General features: G+C 36.8%; 1 protein-coding gene across 1 annotated transcript in view; it reads right to left on the bottom strand.

The window, feature by feature from the left end:
* LRP1B (LDL receptor related protein 1B) overlaps positions 1 to 20,470 on the bottom strand; it is a 1,653,255-nt gene that overhangs the window by 196,204 nt on the left and 1,436,581 nt on the right. The window contains exons 65-66 of the mRNA XM_075529151.1: positions 20,307 to 20,426; positions 18,883 to 19,002 (exon numbers count right to left, since the gene is read on the bottom strand). Of these exons, the coding sequence (XP_075385266.1) occupies positions 18,883 to 19,002; positions 20,307 to 20,426 (240 nt within the window). The remainder of the gene's footprint in view (positions 1 to 18,882; positions 19,003 to 20,306; positions 20,427 to 20,470) is intronic.

Below are 20,470 nucleotides of genomic sequence, written 5' to 3'. Positions count from 1 at the left end.
TGGAGGAAGCCGGGTTTGCTGACCCATGAAGTTTGAGAAGAATGGCCCTAAGTTTACACTTACAGGAAAGTGGTTTGCCCTTTGGGTACTAAGTAGCAGACTGGACAACATTTGGTAACAAAGCTGTCAAAAGATACAGAATCTGGGGTCATTTAGGCTTAAAGATAAACAAGGGGCCATCTAACTGAGAAACAACAAAGCCCACATGGAAGAAGCACAACAGCCTGTGAGATCACAAGGCATCTAAGGGATCAGTTATCAGGCATCAAAGACAAAAAAAAAAATCATACATTGTGAATGAGGGGGAGTGTGGAGTGGGGACCCAGGCCCCATCTGTGGGAAATTGGACATCTCTTTGCAGAAGGGCTATGGGGAGTAAACGAGCCAGTCAGGGTGCAGTGTAACAATGATGCAACATACAATTTTTATCTAGTTCTTGAATGCTTCCCTCCCTCCCCCACTATCATGATCCCAATTCTACCTTACAAATCGGCTGGACCAGAGGATGTACACTGGCACAGATAGGAACTGGAAACACAGGCAATCCTGGACAGATGAACCCTTCAGGACCAGTGGAGAGTGTGGCAATACCAGGAGGGTGGAGGGAAGGTGAGGGAGGTAGGGGGAACAGATTACAAGAATCTACATATAACCTCCTCCCTGGGGAACAGACAGTGGAGAAATGGGTGAAGTGAGATGTCAGATGGTATAAGATATGACAAAATAATAATAATGTATAAATTATCAAGGGTTCATGGGGAGGGAGGAGTGGAGAGGGAAGGGAACAAATGTTGAGCTAATACCAAGACTCAAGTAGAAAGCAAATGTTTTGAGAAAGATGATGGCAACATATGTACAAATGTGCTTGACACAATGGAGGTATGGATGGATTGTGATAAGAGTTGTATAAGCCCCAATAAAATGATATTTTAAAAATTTGGAAATATGTCCTTATAAACAACTCAACCATGAATAGTTTTTACTGGCACTGCAACTCGTTAATTTCCCTAATAAAGCCTTAAAGCATAAATTTTGCCTGTGAGTTTTATGTAGCCAATTCAAATTAGAAATTAGAAATTGGCATTAGAAACCAGAGAGATAAAACAGAGAAAACTAATTAAAACATTATACCCCCTCACCATAAAAACAAAAACAAACCAACAAAAATAGCTCAAAATATGTCAAAGATCTAACTGTGAAACCTAAAACTATAAAGATCATCAAATGGAAAACGGGAGGCAATTTAAAGTCTGTATGGTATAAGCACACTGTCAAACATAACTAAAATGCAAAGTAGCAGAAGACAAGTATGACATCTGGAACTTTCCAAAAATTAAGCACTTACAACAAAACTGTTTAATAACAGAGTAAAAAGAGAATCTACAGACTGGATAACGTGTTTGGGGCTATGATATAGCTAATAAAGTACTAATCCTTACAACATATTAAAAACTTCAACAGAAAAAAAATGATATTTTTAAATGGCAAAGGACCGGCAGCAGATACTTCTTCCCTCAAAGATAAGACATCCTGCCATGCAACAAAGATCCCAGGTGCTCATAATCAAACTCATTATAGAGAAGCTTTAGAGAAAATTCCCGAGGTAGTTAGTTTATTGTGCCAACCTGGCCGCTACACACAGGTGGGGTTAATTGAAGGGCGGAGGGATAAATGGCTTGGTGAGCCTTGCCTCTCTAGTTCTCGGGTCTTTTGCCTTGTGATGGTCGGACCAGGGTGCAGCTGCCTTAGCACTTCCCTCCTTCAGCTGGCAAGGCTCACTTCCTGCAAGAGATCCTGGAGGAGAAGCCACATGGACCTACCACGATGCAGCCCTGGGAGCTGGAGCACCACGTGGAGACCCCTTCCAGCGCTGGGATGCTTACTCATTCACTGGCTCGGCTTTCTTTCAGCTGTTGCCATCATTGCGTACAGTTTTGTGAAATGGAGGAGGGCTTTGTAGATTGGTGTTGGACATATGGGTTAATGTTGGACTTGTGGGCTTGGGCAGCACAGGGTTGGGATGTTTTCTTGATGTACTTAACCCTTATATAAAACTCTCTCTTATACATGAGTTTCTGTGGATGTGTTTGTTTAAAGTATCTAGACTAATACAATTCCATAAAAGCCTTATGTGAAGGGAGGTTTTCCATTAGAATATGCCATTGTGATATTCTGCCGTTGGTTGTTACAGAGCAACATTGCACCCAGAAAGGCATTTGTTGAACAATTTCATTTTACTCTTGAGGATACCAAGCTAGAGATTAAGAGGTACCATTTCCCACACAAGACAAAACACCTCTGAACTAGATGGCATTCATTACTTAAAAGAATGAAATTATACTACAATTTCTTTAAATAAAGAAGGTATATATTAAACTAATTTTATTCACTTGGCAGAATGTTATATAGCAGAGACCACGGTCGTTGCAGAATGGTCATTTACAGAACCATTTGTATCATATTCAGCAGCAGGTCATCCCCACCTCAGTAGGGCATCCTGGAACATAACTAAGTTGGTGTGTTTCAGAACATTTTCAACACTGTCATCTATTTATTGAAAAGAAAAGAAATTCCATTACTAATTAAATTTATGTCTAGTAAAATGTTTAATATTCTTTAGAAAGATAACCCATATTTATCCTAAATGTCTCTTCAATGTCCATTATCTTTCATAGTTTACTATGGAAATACATTACTGATGTACTCAACACTTGTAATCTTTTGCTCTGATCTCTAAAGACAATTAAATTATACTGATTCCATTTCAACTTCCACTTTTATTTCTACAACTAAATTTCTGTATCAGGTACTCACATGAGGGAAATGCAATACAATTCAAATTTCAAAATATAATGGATCATGAAGGGCAGAGGGGACCAGGTCTCAAACAACAAAGGCGGGGTGGTGGTGAGAATCACATCACCACGAATGAGGGGGAGTGCGTGATGGGGACCCAATGCCCATCTGTAGACAGCTGGACATCCCTTCAAGAGGGGTAGTGGGGAGGAGATGAGTCACTCAGGGTTCAGTGTAGCAACAATGAAACTCAGAACCTTCTTCTAGTTCCTGAACGCTTCCTCCCCTCCCAGTCATCATGACCCCAATTCTACCTTGCGGACCTGGTTATACCAGAGGATGTACAGCGGTGCAGTAGGGATCTGGAAACACAGGGAATCTAGGACAGACAAACCCCTCAACACCCGCGGTAGGAGTGGCAACACCAGGATGGAAGGGGGTGTAGAAAGGGAGAACCGATCTTGGAGATCTATGTGTAATCTCCTCTCTGGGAGATGGGAAATGGGGAGGTGGGTGAGGGGAGACACCGGGGAGTGTAAGATAAGATATAATAATTATTTATAAACTATCAAGGGACCAGGGGAAAGTGGGGAACGGGGAGGGAGGAGGAGGGGGGAAAAAGGGAAACCGAGCTGATTCCAGGAACCCAAGTGGAAGGTAAATTTTGAGAATGACAAGTGCAACGAATGTATAAGGGTGCGTTGCTCAATTGATGTATGTACGGATTGTGATAAGAGTTGTATGAGTCCCAATAAAAAGATTTATTAATTTAAAAAAAGAAACACTGAACATCAATATATATATAATGGAAAAAATCCATTCTCTTTTCATTCCATTTTCCCATGCATTTTTGAAGCTCCTTCAAAATATAGCATTGCCTTAATTGTTCAATCAAGTTCATTTGAATCATCTAAACAACTTTTACATAGTCATTTGAATTTAAGAGTAGCATAATACACGTACACACCCACACCACTACCTTCAAGTAGATTGTAACTCGCAGAAACTCCTTATAAGGTTTCTAAGACAGATTAAGTGGCATCGTAGCACATCTCTTAGAGTTGGTGGGGAGGGGAGAGGAAAGCAGGCAATGCATATAATTGAATTTCCTAATTCTTTGGGAAATATTACATGGAGACTTAAATGTTTCCGTTACCATAACCTCTCTGTCTTCTTTCCAGAATCATGGGCTTAGCATAAAATGGAATCTGAGATGAACTAATTTCTATATTTCTCTGAGTCTGACCCAGACCACGGATACACTTAGGAGAATTACAATCTTGAACGTGGGCCCAATCACTCAGCAACATGGTTCGTGAACACTGTCCATCTTTAGTGAAATGATGAAATTACTGAATGATGACATTGATTCCAAAAATGAAGCATTATCGACCCAAAGTAAATTCTAGCTGTGAAAGCTAACTGATATGCAACAAGCTCTGGGATACAAGGTTGCCATTGCCTTTCCCTTAGCAGTAACAGCTTTTTGATGGTAGTCTTCTCTCATCCAATAGAGTAACATGTCGTTATTTCTGGTTTAATTATACTAAACAAGATATTTTAACATGTTAAATGGTTGCATTGATTTTGGTGCCAATAAATACAGCTTCTACAACATTTAACTTAACTTTATCTTCCAAGAAAGAATTTGGATTATTCAAACTCTACGGTCCATTTCCAAGTTTAATAAAAATGAAACAGAATTGTTTCTCTTTTTTTAAGATGTCAATAAATTAGAACAAAGTACACAGTTAATAAACTTTGCTTTAACATAGGAAAAGTTTTTGAAAGCTTACTAAGAATAAGAAATGTTAGATTAAGCATATATTATCTTAATAATCATTTACTTTTTCAATCTATTTAATTTTTAATCTATTTCATTCTACTTATTCAAGATTTATATGAGCAATATTAACTCTAGAGTTATCTCCCTCTATTACAATGTCTCTAGTGCTATTTACTCTTTATTAGATTGTAAGAAATTTTAAAAATATATATGACATCATTTTAAAAAGCTCTTTTTTAGTTCTCTTAATGATGTCTAATGGTAGGAGTCTCAATAATAGCTCTCCTCTTTAAAATACTTCCAGTACTTAATTCCACCAGAAAAACAAATGACAACAACAAGCAATAGAGTAATCCAGACAAGCATTTTTAGAACTCTTCTACACACACACACACACACACACACACACCCCACTGTAAAGAAACTAAACAGAGAAAATATGTTGTCTCAGAATAAAACTAAATTTATTCATTCAATAAGTAAATATTTAGTAAACATCAACCTTGTTCCAATATGAATAAGCCACTCTTTCTCTTTTCAAGAATGTCAACCCCTGGAAGGCTCAACTAGAAGACGGGTTTGGGTTAGTCTATATTTAAGTAACCTAAAAGTACTAAGTTTGGAGTTCTTTACACACACCTAGACTTTTGAATCCAAGAAAAATGAAGTAAAAGAGATGAATGGGAAAGGATATATTGAAAAAGATAATTTGACACAAATTTCTCAGACCAGTCAGTATGATTTGAAAGTTTTTCTAAACCAGAGAAAATATGTATTTAAAAAATTGGAAAAGAAATACCGGATGAAGTATGTATAATTCCTAGCAATTTTTGAAGAAATGTTGAATATTATTTAAGTTTAGATTCATTTGTTTTGTAATACAAATCTATAAGCTATCATACAGCTATTGTCAGAAATAAAATAGATGATTAGTCTCTTCTACTATTAGATACATTTAAGGTGCATTTAGAAAGCCTTATTTGACCCATCATATCCCCAGTTGATGTGGCAACCCATGGTCTAAAGTATTCACACAAAAATCTGCTTCCCCAGCAAACCAGTAATATGTTCCTAAACATAACTGGCTTATAATTCCAAGTAAAAGTTGTAGACATAAAAAAATGCATTGGCCAAAAAAGCTGCAATGTTGAAATTATCCAATAATGATGATACACTCATGGATAATCGCCAACATAGAGGACAGTCATTCCAAAAGTGAAACACGCATTACATACAAGGAATATAAAAAAAATAATGCCACCAGAGAAGCTTCCAGTTAAGACATGAATGAGTTTATTCCTAACAAACATGATTAAAAACATCTCTGCAGTCACTGGATGGTTTAGTCTTGTCAGGATGCCTTCAAAGGTCTTAGCCAAGGAGAGGATCTTCAGGGGCAGTTAAATTCAAGGCAGGGAGGGCAGTTCAAAAGGTTGACTATTAATTGGAATTCCAAAGAGGAATCTCGATAAATTTTCTTGAAGGGCACATGATAATTAGGAGGACATTTTATGAAACTGTATTGGTGAAAAACAGGAATTTTATGAAAAGGAATTTTTCCAATAGCTACAATGCATTGGCTCATTCTTTGAGGATCACAAGGGCTGTTTTTGGAGAATGCTATTGGAAACTGTACCCTATCCACCCTACAGCCTTGGTATTGCCCCTCCAGGCATACTTTTATTCCCCAAACTCAAGGAACATTGATAAGGAGCACGCCTTGATTTCCTGAAAGATACCAAATCTGCCAGGTGACTCGGTGTCAGATGTCACAGAAGTTATGGGGGCCATGTTAGAGAGATGGGTCACTATGACCAGATGAGCAGGGACCTCAATTTGAACATCTTAAAAAACAATAGCAGCACATTTAAAATTTTTGTTTCATAAATGAGTCTATGATTTTGAAGCAAAGCTTTTTGACTTATGCTTGTAGATGGTCAACCATGGTATACGATGAGGATAGTTTAATAGTATACGTGAATGTGATATTAAATAGCATTGAATGGCTAGCAAGAAAGTTACGTACCATTCAATTCTTTGTGAACTGGGATAGTATATGGTTAAACTAGGATTACTTGAAATAAGATAATGTACCGCTTGGGGTTTTATTCATATATTTATTTTTAGAATTTAGAGGCTAGTTACAAAGAGTACTAAAGTACAGGCACTTTCCACATTTGGTATTTTAAAAGATACTCATCTAGTGAGTATATTTAGTATGAGGACTCTACAGCAATACAGAGTAGTCCATAATACAAGAAAGTTTGGCAGGTTCAGGTTTCTGGCTAATAGATAAAATTATGTTACAACTTCACAAACCTTCTCCAAAGGCTAAAACCGGTTAGATGTTACATTGGCAATTGCTCAATTAGTTATACTATTATGGTAGATATTTCATGATATTTAGAAGTAATTTTCCAGCATGTGGTATGAAAATTTGATTGAGTCTTTTATGCTGTATATAATGCTAATTGATAATATATTAAATTCCTAAATGAAGAATTTTAATGATCAAGAAACAAATTAACATACACTTACTTTCAACTTGCATTTTGGCATTTTCAATAAGCTGACATAAAATACTGTGGTAGACAATACACATATCAATAGTAGTTTATTAATTTAGATATTAATATATGGGCTGAAATTAGTGATTTCTGATTGCCTTGAGAAATATATACAATTTGTCTTTATTATAATTAATCAAAAAATAATTTTTAAAAGATTTATTGAAGTTCACTAAATACAATTCCTTTATATTTATTCTGTTTTCTCTTGAATATCACTTAGTAGCCATTGAATTGAGTGAAAGAGGAAGATTTGTATAATAAAAACATGTTTCTGTCTGTCATAAAACAAATAAAACATGCTCTGTCTGTCATTACAAAGGGAAATGTTGTAATCATATGAATATTATTTCAGGAGAAACCTCAGATCACAGGTCAGATCTGCTCTGCATTTCATTTTCTTGTCTCTAGAAAGGTAGTTTCAAGCCACCTCTTGTTTGGACTATACGAAATTCCTCCTAAGGAATTGTATGGCTAACCTCAAAATGATTAGATGAGAAAAATGAAAATGTGAGAATGATAAAGGCAACAAATGTACAAACGTGCTTGACACAATAGATGCATGCTTGGATTGTGAAAAGAACTGTATGAGTCCCCAATAAAATGATTTAAAAACATTTGTCAAAATATAATAAACAATGATTTACTTTGAATTTTAATGCAACAAGAAATAATGAGTCATCTATTTTAGACTAAATTCTACATCACCGTTTGTCTATTCCCATTTCTACTTGACCTCTGAGCCATAAATTATACCTGAGTATTGATCTTATTTTATGAAAATTTTAGTCCCAGGGGTCATGCATACTAGGTACTAAGTTAAAAACTGATTGAAAAATATAACCAGAAAAAAAAATTGGTACAGCAGACCTGAGGAACCCCATTCATCAACTTGACCTCACAGACATATAGAACACAGCACCTAACAGAAACACAGGCCCATTCCTCATCTATGCACAAGAAACATTCATAGGCCACGAAGCAAGCCTTGATAAATTTAAAATGATTAAAATTACAGAAAGCATGATTTATGACCATAGTGATTTGAAATAGAAATAAATAAAAATCAAATAAAAATTAATATGTGGAAACTAAATAATCCATTTTTAAATATTGGCTCATAGAAGAAATTAAAAGAAAAAATTTAAAAACTGACAATCAAATAAGAATAAAACACAACATACCAAAAATCTTTTTACCCATAAAAAAGCATCAGTCAGATAAAAATATGTAGCAAAATTTTTGTGGTTAATAAAGAAGAAAGAGCTAAAATGAATATCTTATTCTGATAACCTAAGAACATAGAAAAAGAAGAGTAAAATTGTACAAAAATTATCAGAAGAAATAAAACAGAGCAGAAGCAAAGGAAATAAAAAAGAAAGAATTAGAAAATCAACAAGAATACAAGGTTGTGGTACTGAGGGATTGGATGGAAGTGTGAACAGCCAAATCCTCTATGTTCATAATTAAGGGTCTGGATAGTCAACTCCAGTAGTGGAAGGCCCTCGCAGTTATGAGGTATAAGTAAATCTTAATACACACACTCATGACTGAAGACAATCCCTCCAATAACCTCCCATAAAGGGTTATTGGAACTACCATACACAATGTATCATTCCTACATCTGGCTACTCACTGTGCCTGGAGGCTACCTGTAGATAAGAGCATGCTTGCAATCCCCATCCCACCCTATCGAGTGAGTAAGGGAATCCCTCCTCTGAGGGCTCTTTCTGATACTGACCATAGGTTGTTCCCCTGGGGACGGCTCAGGGGCGTCCTAGGTCAAGATAATGACTCACTTCCCTGCCTCTTCATTATGTTTCCCGTTTATGACCTGACCTACTCACCATGTTACATGTTCACTATATTACATGTATATCTTTGGAAAGATTTGTAAGCCCTACGGCTATATATACCCATTGAAAAATACATTCTCTCTCTTAGTCCTGACATAGGGCCAAGAAGCCCTGCACCCCTCTAGCTATCTGTGTTGTTTTACATAATGGCAAAAACTTTGGGGATTGGTACCCCTACACAAAGTGATTTTCCTTGAGAGGACACATAAACTAGGCAAACTAAATATAAATTTGACAAAGGAAAAGAAATGAGATAAAAAATAATAAAGCATAGCAAACAAAGCTAGGTGGCATGGGCACGGCAGAGTGCACAATAGCACTCATGGACACCTGCATGTAGACCAATAGCATCCCGGAAGACTGAGGAAGGGTGAACTGCGGAGTCTAAGTGAGGGAAAGCGCGCATCAGGATTCAATCCTTTCAACAGGGTCATGCAATCTGTACGCTAAGCAAATAATCCACAAAATTCTATTAAGTGGTTAAGAATGAGCATCAGCATTGGAGAAAAGTTCATTAACAACCTTTGCGAAGCAACTGGTACTGTTCCTAGTGAAAGCAGCAACCTAATGAAAAATCAAAGATGACTACCTTCAGTATTGATTACACCTCAATATACACTGAAGAAAATATTTCAGCCGGAAATTGAGAATGATCAAGATAGATAAAGAAGATTTTGAAGAAAAATATTCAAGAATATCATTGTACTTGTATCCATAATCAACATCCATGAAAGTAGCAGTCAAAAACTCACAGTGTCCCGGATTGTGAAAATTTGCTGCAAAAGACCCCGTAAAACCATTAAAAAATAGGTCACACTGAGGACTGAGGGGTGCCTGCTCAGCCTATGATATTTTTAAATGCTTCCTATTGCAATGAAACAGACCAACTGAAGTACTGACGCCCTTGAATTACAGTGTTGATGAAGAACATTGCCTGTACAATCCTGCCAATGGACAGCAGAACAAACACATTTTCCTTTAGGCCTTGCAGCCAGAAACTCCTTGGAACAAAGGATCGTTAGCCCTTGGCCCTTGAACTTCCTATCTGCTGTCAGGAGAGAAGACAATCTGGAGGAGGGCCCGGTGTCTGGTGAAGAAGAGGGTTAGAGGAAAAGAGGAACTCCCGAAATAAACTGAATTGGCACAATCACACATTAGCTGGGAGGATAGGCTCGAATATAGAACTGATCATGAAGATGGCACAGGGGCAGGCAGTGTTTGATCTGTTTTTGAGAGGGTCACAATGAATTGGAAACAACTTGATGGCACCTAAAAACAAAATTATACATGCCAAACCAACAGGCAACATTCTTCCCAGTGAGCAAACACTAAGCACCTTCACCTTGAGAACAGAACTAGTCAAGGACGGCCATTATTCCCATCTCATTCAACGTGGTGCAAGACGTTCTCTCCGAGCCGTTAAGGCAGGAAATGGAATGCTGTGTTATTCAAATTGGAACAGAATATGTAACAAAATAATCCAGAGTTGCAGAGCACACGATCCTATGCACACAGAACTATGCAGAGATTCCACAAGAAAAGTACCCTATCTAACAGAAGTATTCACAATCTTGTCAGGTGCAAATTCAATGAAAACAAACAAACAAAGCACATTTGTGTTTCCTTCCCCTAACAAGGAGAACTCCACAAAGGCAGTCAAAACACCAATCCCGCCCTCCCCACCAAGTATAAAACACCGTATACCAAACCTAACCGCCAGAGCACAGGGCAACTGCATTACTGCCGAGGGAGCCAGCTATAATCTCCACAATTTCCTCTTGCTGTGAATGCGGGGAAAGAACAAGAAGAAAGGAATCAAGGCATAATTGTACGTGCATTTGGTACAGAGGCAGTCAATGTGAGGAATTTGCTGAAGACAAATGATAAAAAGACGGAATGTTTTTCATTTAGACTATGTAACGATTCACATGTAGGTCATCCATTCCGGAATAAAAAAGAGAGAAGACAATTTGCTGATTCCATTCATACAGAAGGGATCTCTTCAAGGACAACTGAAACTATAGCATTTTAAGGCAAAAGGCATGCAGATGCACAGAAAACAATATCTTTGACAAGAAAAATATGAAAAGATGGGTTTGTTCAAAGCAAACAAAGTGGTAGATATGAAAAAATTATATGAAACAAAACATTTTACCACATGTCCCTGTAATATACTATTAGTATTAAAAAGTTGCTGAATTAACTCACTCTTTTAATCATAGAAAAAAGTTCGCTGTCCTACTAAATTTTTAAAATATAGCTTTATTTTCTTTATGGCTACTTCAAAAGTTCAGGGTTGTAACAAAAGTAACTACTAATTAAAACGTATATTAAAATATGGAATATGTATATACTTTAAGTAGCATAATAGATTATTTTATTATGAAATAGCTTTAATATCTGAATAGTGACCACACAGTCTCTAACAGTACTTATAAGCCAGGCAATATTTTCAATGTATATTCTTAGAGGTAAGTGTTTAATAGTGTTCAATCCATTTAAGTAATTACCTGGAGTGAAATAAGTGTAGGATAACAGATATTTGAAGACTTTAGAACAATGTGGTTTTCATTTCTTTCTCACATATGTAAATCACATTACTTCCCAGCTGTTAAGCCAGGGGTATGAAAGGATTGGAAAGTGTCAACCAACAGTAAGTAAGAGAAGGTGTAGACATTTCTTTCAGGAAGTTACTGAAAGGGTAAGACCCACTTGGGGACCCTGAAGGATCGTAAGAAGTTAAAAATAAAATAAATGGAAAGGGAAATTCAATTGAATATATCCTCAAGACACGGCAAAAGCACTCCGATGGATATGGGATAGCCCGAGAACACTTAAAATCTAGGACCATACTGGCCTGGCTGTATCTTTGGAGAAACGCCAAGCACTGGGTGCATACCAATACAACTGTTGCCATTGACTTGACTTCCTCTCACAGAGGAAACCTTATGTGTGCCAAGGAGAACTGGTCCAGATGGTTTACAATGTTTGGTTTTGTTGTTGGATGTAAATTGCCAGGCCTTTCCCCCCAGGTGAATCTGGTTGGCCTCAACCTCCAATTTTTGGCTAGCAATGAAGCGTAGCATCTGTTTGCACAACCAAAGTTATATTCCATTGAGAACCTGGGTATACTCCAAGAAATTCAGGAGCCATCTTGTGACACAGCACACAGCTGGCATGATTCAGCCATCCTAGCCACGCCTACGAATTTCAACATTTTCAGGATCGTATTCTCTGTAAGGGTCTTGGCTCAAGAGTTTCTATGGATCAGCAGCAACTCAAGACCAAAGCGCAGAATGTATAAGCTGGGAAACTGAGGCCAAGAACCCAGAGTAGACTCCAGGAGTGAATGATGGAAGCTTATAATCAATCACCAGAAGCTTTCTTCTTATGCTTATTCGCGGCTGCCCGTACCAACAATAATTTAGCCTGGTACTGACTGTAGGGTTATTAGATACTATCCTATTAGTTTGGGGTGAATTTTCATTCAAGGGAATGGGTTTTTGTTTTGTTGGTTTTGCCATTGAGTCAGTTCCTACCCAGAGTGACCAACAGGAGGAAACAGCGCCTGGTGCTGCACCATCTGCACCAGAGTGGCATGATTGCTTTCAGAGAATTTGGCACTGGTAGCCGGACACCACCTAGTGCTTTTTGTATCAGAATCTTTATGTTCATGAGGTCTATTAGTTCATTGGATTGGTTGTTTCCATGTGTTTCTGATTTTCTAGAATCTTCTTTTCACTGGATAGGTAGAGTCATAGCTGAACCTTAAATGGCCTCTCATGGTTAAGACCCCATTTACTACACATCAGAGTTGATGTGCAGCACGGTCTTTGTGGACTGTTTTATGCCTTCTTAACTAGGTGTCTAGTGAGACAGTAACCCTGAGTCGCCAGGTCCAATGACTCATTCTTCCAAGGAGTTTAGTAATGTATAAGGTCTCATAATGTTTCCCTTTGTTTGCTCCACTGCATTCATTGATATATTTGCAACATAGATACACATGTATAAACATTCCAGACCTGTATTACATACATGTCTATCCATGAGTCTACTTGTCATTGTTCCTAAACAAAAAACAAAAAAAACCCTTATGTTCTTGAGTCTATTTCAAGACCCTTTGGGACCGGGTAGAACTACCATGGCTGGTTTACAAGACTGTCTCACTCTATGGGAGTAGAAAGCATCGCCTCTCTCACATGGAGTGGCTGGCAGTTTCAAACTGCTGACCTTACCGTTAGCAGGCCAGCTCATAACTACAAAACCACCAGAGTGCCTTGCGGATCATTGCTAGGTGCCATCCAATGGGTTTGACTCAGAGTGACATTATGTACGTACTGCAGCACAAAAGGTTAACCTGTTCTGCAAACGCTCAAAATTTTGTTACATTTGAGTCCAGTGCTGTAGTCACTGTTTCAATACATCTCAGTAAATGACACCCTGCTTTTTTGCTTATCCATCCTCTACTTTACCAGCATAATGTCTTTCCAGGACTTTTCGCTCCTGATAAGATGTCAAAAGTGCCTGCAACAATATGACTTTAAACTTTTTTTTCTTCTAAGCACATTCAAGTTGTTCTTCCTAGAAGATATGTTTGTCTTTCTGACAGTCCATAGTACTTTCATTATTCTTTGCCAATACCATAATTCAGGTGCATCAATTTTTCTCTAAGACTATAACTCTAGATAGCTTTTACATGCAGATGAGGCAGTTGAAAATATCACTCGAGGTCATCTCAACTAAGTATTCAAAGTTACATCTTTGTTCTTCAAAATTTCAGAGCTCTTGTACAACAAAATTGCCCAATCAAGTCAACCTGATTAGTTGACTGTTAATTCCATGAACACTAATTGTGGTTTTGAGTAAAATGAAATTGTCAGCTAATTTTAATCTTTTCTGTTTAGCATGATGTTGTCTATTCGTTCAGTGTTTAGTTTTTTGTTTGTATATAATGAATTTTAATCGACCCTGAATGCTGGAGTTTTTGATGTTCATTAGTAAATATTTCAAGTTTTCTTTGCTTTCAAAAAGCAAAGTTGTATCATGTGTACATTGTAGGTTTTTAGTGGACATTTACCTCCAATCCTGATGATTTGTTCTTATTCATATGGGCCAGCTTCTTAGATTATTTTCTTAGCATGCAGACTCAGTGAAGTGAAAGGCAATAATCCTGACACATAATTTCTGATTTTAAACTGTGCATTACCTCTTCTTGTGTTTGAATGATGACTTCTTATTCTATGTATAGAATTTTCATGGGTCCAAGGAAGTGTTCTGGAACTCATTTTCTTCTCAATGTCATCCATAGCTTGCTACAGTCCACAGGTCAAGTGCCTTTGCATAATCAAGTAAACGTCTTTATGCTATTCTGTACCTTTATCTAGTGTCCTTCAGATTTCTTCAGTGATAGTCCTCATCCCAAGACCTCTCAAGAGTGCAGCTTGAATTTCTGGCAGCTCCCTGTTGATGTATTGCTGTAAATGATTTTGCCTTCCAAAGAATGTACAGATGTGCTTTATACTATTGATGTATGTATATGTAAGGACTCTGATAAGAGCTGTATGAGCCCCTAATAAATTGTTTAAAAAATATTTAAAACCCAGAATAAACTAAAAATAGGTCCAAAAGGAAAAAAAATGATTTTGCCTTCCCTTCAGAAAAAATAATTACTTGCATGTGATATTAATAATAATGTTTTCTGTTTTCTTTTCTGCATCAGTGGTTCTTTTAATTTCATTCATGTGGTAGAGGATGTAGTTTGTTTTTCAAAGGTTGAACCATCTTTGCATAGCTACTTTGAATTCTACTTGATTGTGATGTATTTTAAAAAAATCATTTTATTGGGGGCTCGTACAACTCTTATCACAATCAGTACATCTATCCATTTTGTCAAGCACATTTGTGCATTTGTTGCCATCATCATTCTCAAAATATTTTCTTTCTACGTGAGCCCTTAATAACAGCTCCTCATTTTTCTCCCTCCCTCCCCGGCCCTCCATCCCTTACAAATCCTTGATAATTTATAAATTATTATTATTTTGTCATGTCATACTTTATCCAACATCTCCCTTCACCCACTTTTTTGTTTCCCATCCCCAATGGAGGGTGTTATATGTAGATCCTTGTGATCAGTTCTCCCTTTCTACCCCACTTTCCCTCCACCCTTCCGGTATCGCCACTCTCACCACTGGTCCCGAAGGGTTCATCGATCCTGGATTTTCTGTTTCAAGTTCCTATCTGTACCACTGTACACCCTCTGGTCTAGCCAGATTTGTAAGGTAGAATTGGGATCATGGTAGTGCGGGGAGGAAGAAGCATTAAGGAACTAGAATAAAGTTGTATGTTTCATCATTGCTAAACTGAACCCTGACTGGTACGTTTCCTCTCCTCGACCCTTGTTAGATAATTTCTGCATCTGTTTCATGAACTTTCTTTGGAATGGACCCACATATGGACATCTTCCAGTTTGGGTAGGTAATTTGTTGTCCAGATATTTTGACATAGACTAGTAAGTACTTCCAACATTTCATCAGTGGGCTGAAACATTTATTTTTTCTAAAATATCGATTGTAAATGATCATTTTTCATAATGTGTTCAGTGCAGCCTGAATTTGTTCCTTGCTTGATCATATGCTACTCTTCCAAATACTTGGCCAGCCAATTCCTTTTATCATACACTAATAGATCACCCTTATTCAAGATCGTATATACAATGATATTTATCTCTGTTACCTTTAACTTTGTCATTCCTCCCAGTATCTTTCTGTCTCTATACTTTTTACTGACCTCCACCTTATTGTCTGTCGCCTTTTTCTTCACCTAAGTTAATATATGTCTGTCCTCTAGTTAGTAATGTACCCTTCTTCCTTTACCACTAGTGGTTACTATCAAAACTTTAGTGTGACACTTCTTTGACATTTTATATTAGTTATCTCACCCCCAATTTTTTCCTGGCAATTAATGAGGAGTGTAAACAAATCCATGCAACAAAATAAAGTAATTTGATAAGAAACTATTAACATTTTAAAAACATAGTTATAACTACTTTGTTATGACTGTGTGGAAACCATAGACACATCTCTACTTACACAGAAACAGAGCTGAGTATGTTTCTGGAAGATTGATAAGCTTATATTCAAACACAGCTTTTAGAGACTCAGCCATCTAGCTATCTCCAAATAAGTATTATATAGGAAATTATATAGCTAATTTAATATTATACATTTGTATCTAAAGTCTCACCAAACCTGGATTTCATACTTTCACAACTAAGATATATTGAATACACATCTAGTTTTGACTTCTAGATTAGCTGTTACATATACAAGTACTCATAAAAAGCTTCAAAAAGTATATAATGTTAAATTTAATAAGCATTATATTCCAATAAATATATAAATAATTAGACCATTTAAAAATATTTATACATGGTTACTGGCTTGATTCCCTATAGCTTATGTGCGTTTTCAGTTGCTTGTTTATCTTTTGTTAGGCTTTTTCAGTATCTATTCCCCAACTCTCAAAACTTGGAATTTTAATGAAGTAGAACTAACTGTAAGGGGCAGCTTTTAAGAATGACAGAAACTTAATATATATAGAAGCATAATATAAATATTAGTGCTCAAATATTTTTTAAAGCAAGTAAAGCGAGATGAATCCAAAGAACATTTCCATTGAAATCAAGAACTGAGCAGGACTTCATTGAATTCAGTATTCTAAATTTGAGAAAAGCTCAAGAATTATGCAAAGAAAGCATGAGAGGCAATTAAAATGAGAATACCATATATACTCGAGTATAAGCTTTGTTTTTTCAGCACATTTTAAATGCAGTTTTTGTGGTAAAATTGGGTGCCTCAGCTGATATTCAAGTTGGCTTATACTCCAGTATATATGGTAGGTTTCAAACCAGAATCCTGAAACAGGGAAAAGACCAGTCATTCCGTGGACATTAAATAAAAGTCTGTCCAGCATCCTACAAAGTTCTGAAGACATATAGCATGTGAGTTTGAAACACGTCCTCATCTCTAGAGAAGTTATATTCTCACCCCCAAATAAAGAATTTATCTCTAGTGGGTTACGGTTGTAATGCTACCATCAAGGTCACCAGTTATAATCCACCCATCCCTTCCGAGCAGAAAAACCAGACTTTTTGATTCCAGAAAGATTTATAATCTCAGAAACTCAAAGGTTCGGTTCTGTTCCGTTGTATAGGGTGATTGTGAGTTGGAATTGACTCAATGGCAGAGAGATTGACATAATAGAGTCAATTTTTAAGAAGGTTAACTCTAACCATTAGAAGATTAACTGCATGTTGTTCTAGGTAAAAGCAATGATATGGGAGCCTCTTGATAATAGTGTTCCTATGATTTGTCTATATTTATTAAATACAGAAGAAAGAGGATGTAGATGGCATCATATCTCTTCAGACACAAGTATTGAGCAATGCTAAATGTATCCCTTAATTTAGCACTGGCTCTTAATGAAATTTTATAGTGAATTTAAGGCAAATCAAATTTAACTTGCCATCTCTCTCTGGTTAAGCCCTGGTGATATACAGTTACGTGCTCCATTTTCTAATCAAAATGGCTGGTTGTGACCACTCAGTGACTCCCTAGGTCAAAGATCTACCAAATTTTTGGATTATATTGTCTCTGGAGACAATCTTTCTTGAAATATAAAAGGGATTCAACAAGCAGCATAGATCAGAGAGGCCCAGTTCCATCAAAACAAGCCCCAGGAAGGATTCACATCCTTTGGCACCAGGGTGCCTGCAGAGAGGAACTCCTAGTTCAGGGGAAGGCTGATGACAGGGCCTTTCCTGTAGAGCCAACAGAGAGAGTAAGTTTTTCTCTTTGACCTGGTGATGCCTTGAATTTGTCCTTTTAAAGTTGGCATATTTCTGTTAGTTAGGCACAGAGTTATGTGGAATAAAGAATTAGGGAAATAATTTGAAGATATGTCATTATATTGTTGTGGATTATACATACATCTTGGGAATCCTGCTCGGTATAAGTAAAACCTAAGTGTTTTCATTTGCCCCAGAACAGGGATGGGATCTAGAAAATGGATTTGATTTAATTCTATGAAGCCTGATGCTTTAACTACAGTTTGTTAAAATGTTGTGTTTTCTATATAATAACTAACTTAAATAACTGCACTTTTCAAACAATGTCAGGTTGTGTTTGTTTACAAAGTATTAATGTTTAATAAATAATAGATTAATGTTTAATGAACACTGAATTACACATGACAACCACTGGTCACTTTTGACAGTTGATATTTTCAAGAAAGAATTAAACACTTACCAAAGTGAATTTTTCTCCCTTTTTGCAATGATGATTCAGGAATCATATTGCAAATAAAATTTATTTAGTGAAAATATCAATGTTTCAGCAACAAACATTAACTTATTAAATGATCACAGTCATCTTCTGAAATAAAACAGATGGTCTCATGTTTTTCTTTTTGCCGCCTACGTCAAGATTGAAGCGCAATAACCATTGAATGAATGGGAAATCATATGTGTTTATTCAGAAAAATAAATGACCCCAGAGTAGGAGCCCAGTTTCCTGTGTCTCCATTTACTACATGCTACGATGCTCACACTCACATAACAAAGTGATCATCACATTGCACATTTTTGTTTCGTTCTTTTAAAAATATGCAATATCCTTAGCAATAGTTAGGCTTCCTCTCCTTCCTTCATGCTTTATGCCAAACAATTTTCCTAGTTGAACAGGGCTCTGTAAGCACAGAGGCAAAGGTTTCTCATGTTAGGATTTTCATTTCACCAAGATTGTGTTTAAATGCTCTGTGCCCAGGCCTCTTCCACTGCGGACGCATGCCCAACAGGTCAGGTCTACAGTCAGACACTCACCGCAGTTGGCCTCGTCCGACGCATCTGCACAGTCGGGATCCTCATCGCAAACCCACAGCTTGGAAATGCAATGCTTGGTTGTCTTGCATTGGAAATAGTCAGGAGAACAACTGTTTTCGGCTTCAGAAGAAAACATCCAGTTAAAAACGTAGCTTTGGTTAAAACAGATGTTTCATTAAAACCTGCTAGACAAATACTTTGATAGTCAACTGATCATGTGCTATCTTTTAATTACAGGACTAAGAAGGCAAGGTGTTTTAACTTTTGATTACTGATACTGAATTCTGAGTATCATTTCCAGAGGAAGTAAACAAAGGAAACCATTTCTGCCTTGATTTGTGTATATAGGAAAAAAATTTCAGGTCTAACAGGGACTTACAAAATTGTTACCTAGATAAATTAGGTTAATAAGGTATACATATGGATTTTTGTACATTAAAAAAGTTTAAAATTTGTGACACCACATGAATGAAAGATTTAAAATATATATACGGTTGTCTCAAAATCACTAGAAATCTCAGCGATTTCTAGTGATTTTGAGACAACCTCAGACCATCAGCTGCATCACGATCCTATGCGGTTTCCTGACTCCGCCTTTGGAGTGGGCAATGATGAAGAAAGGCTCCGGACTTTGTTCTGAATGCATTGTTTTAATCAAATTGCTGGATGAACGCACATTATTTACTCATAAATTTTTAGATGAAGGAATAAAACTTGAGCGTGACCTAAGTTGTTGGGAACAGCCCTGCTGAAACCCTAAGGCCTGGCAGGCACGCTGTCGCGCACAGGGTGCTATGTGCTTGTGCACACACTTTCCTTGTTGGGGTCTGTAACAGCAGAGCTTTCTTAGCGTTCCCTTTAAGGTATTTTTTTCATTGAAAATGGAAATGAGTAAATAGAACTAAGCTATTTGTACTATATTCTTCTAAGTTACTTGATAATATACATGCAATAAAGTACTATTTATAGATATTAATCAAGTAATTTTAATAAATAGTTTTAAGTTTTTTATCATAATGTCAATATGTAATTTATGGGAATAATTGACTTCTAATGGAAGAGAATTGAATTACAGTACCTAATTAATCAGTAGAAGTGAATTAATATGGGCAAGAAAAAAATCAGCTTATGAAATAAAAACATAATGACCCACAGCATTATTTTTGCTTTTAAAAGTAGATTTTGTTTCCTATTGACTGGAATCTCCAGGTAGTTTTTCATGTAAAGATCACCTACACTTTCTGTTAATATTCTCTAAGCTCTTTATAGAAACCTTAAACCATCCTTTACCCCTGGCGACGCTTTGTAATTGTTTAACTTTTGTGGCTCTTACGTTTTTTTACACTGCACAAACCTAAGTAGAAAAATCATCCTTTCTCCACCCCTTCCAATGCGGAATAAAAAGCACAGCGGCGGTGACTTACGGCAGTCCCTTTCGTCTTCCTCATCCCCACAGTCGTCTTGTCCGTTGCACCGAAGGTTCACGGGGATGCACTTCTGGTTCTTGGTGCACTTGAACTGACCTGACAGGCAGACATGTGTGTCTACAAGACAGAATTTAAGATGTGAGCTGAAACCTGTTTCTGAA

The sequence above is a fragment of the Tenrec ecaudatus genome, chromosome 13, assembly GCF_050624435.1.
Source record: "Tenrec ecaudatus isolate mTenEca1 chromosome 13, mTenEca1.hap1, whole genome shotgun sequence".
Lineage (NCBI taxonomy): Eukaryota > Metazoa > Chordata > Mammalia > Afrosoricida > Tenrecidae > Tenrec > Tenrec ecaudatus.
Note: the sequence above shows the minus strand (reverse complement) of the source record. Positions and strands in the feature narration are given on the sequence as shown.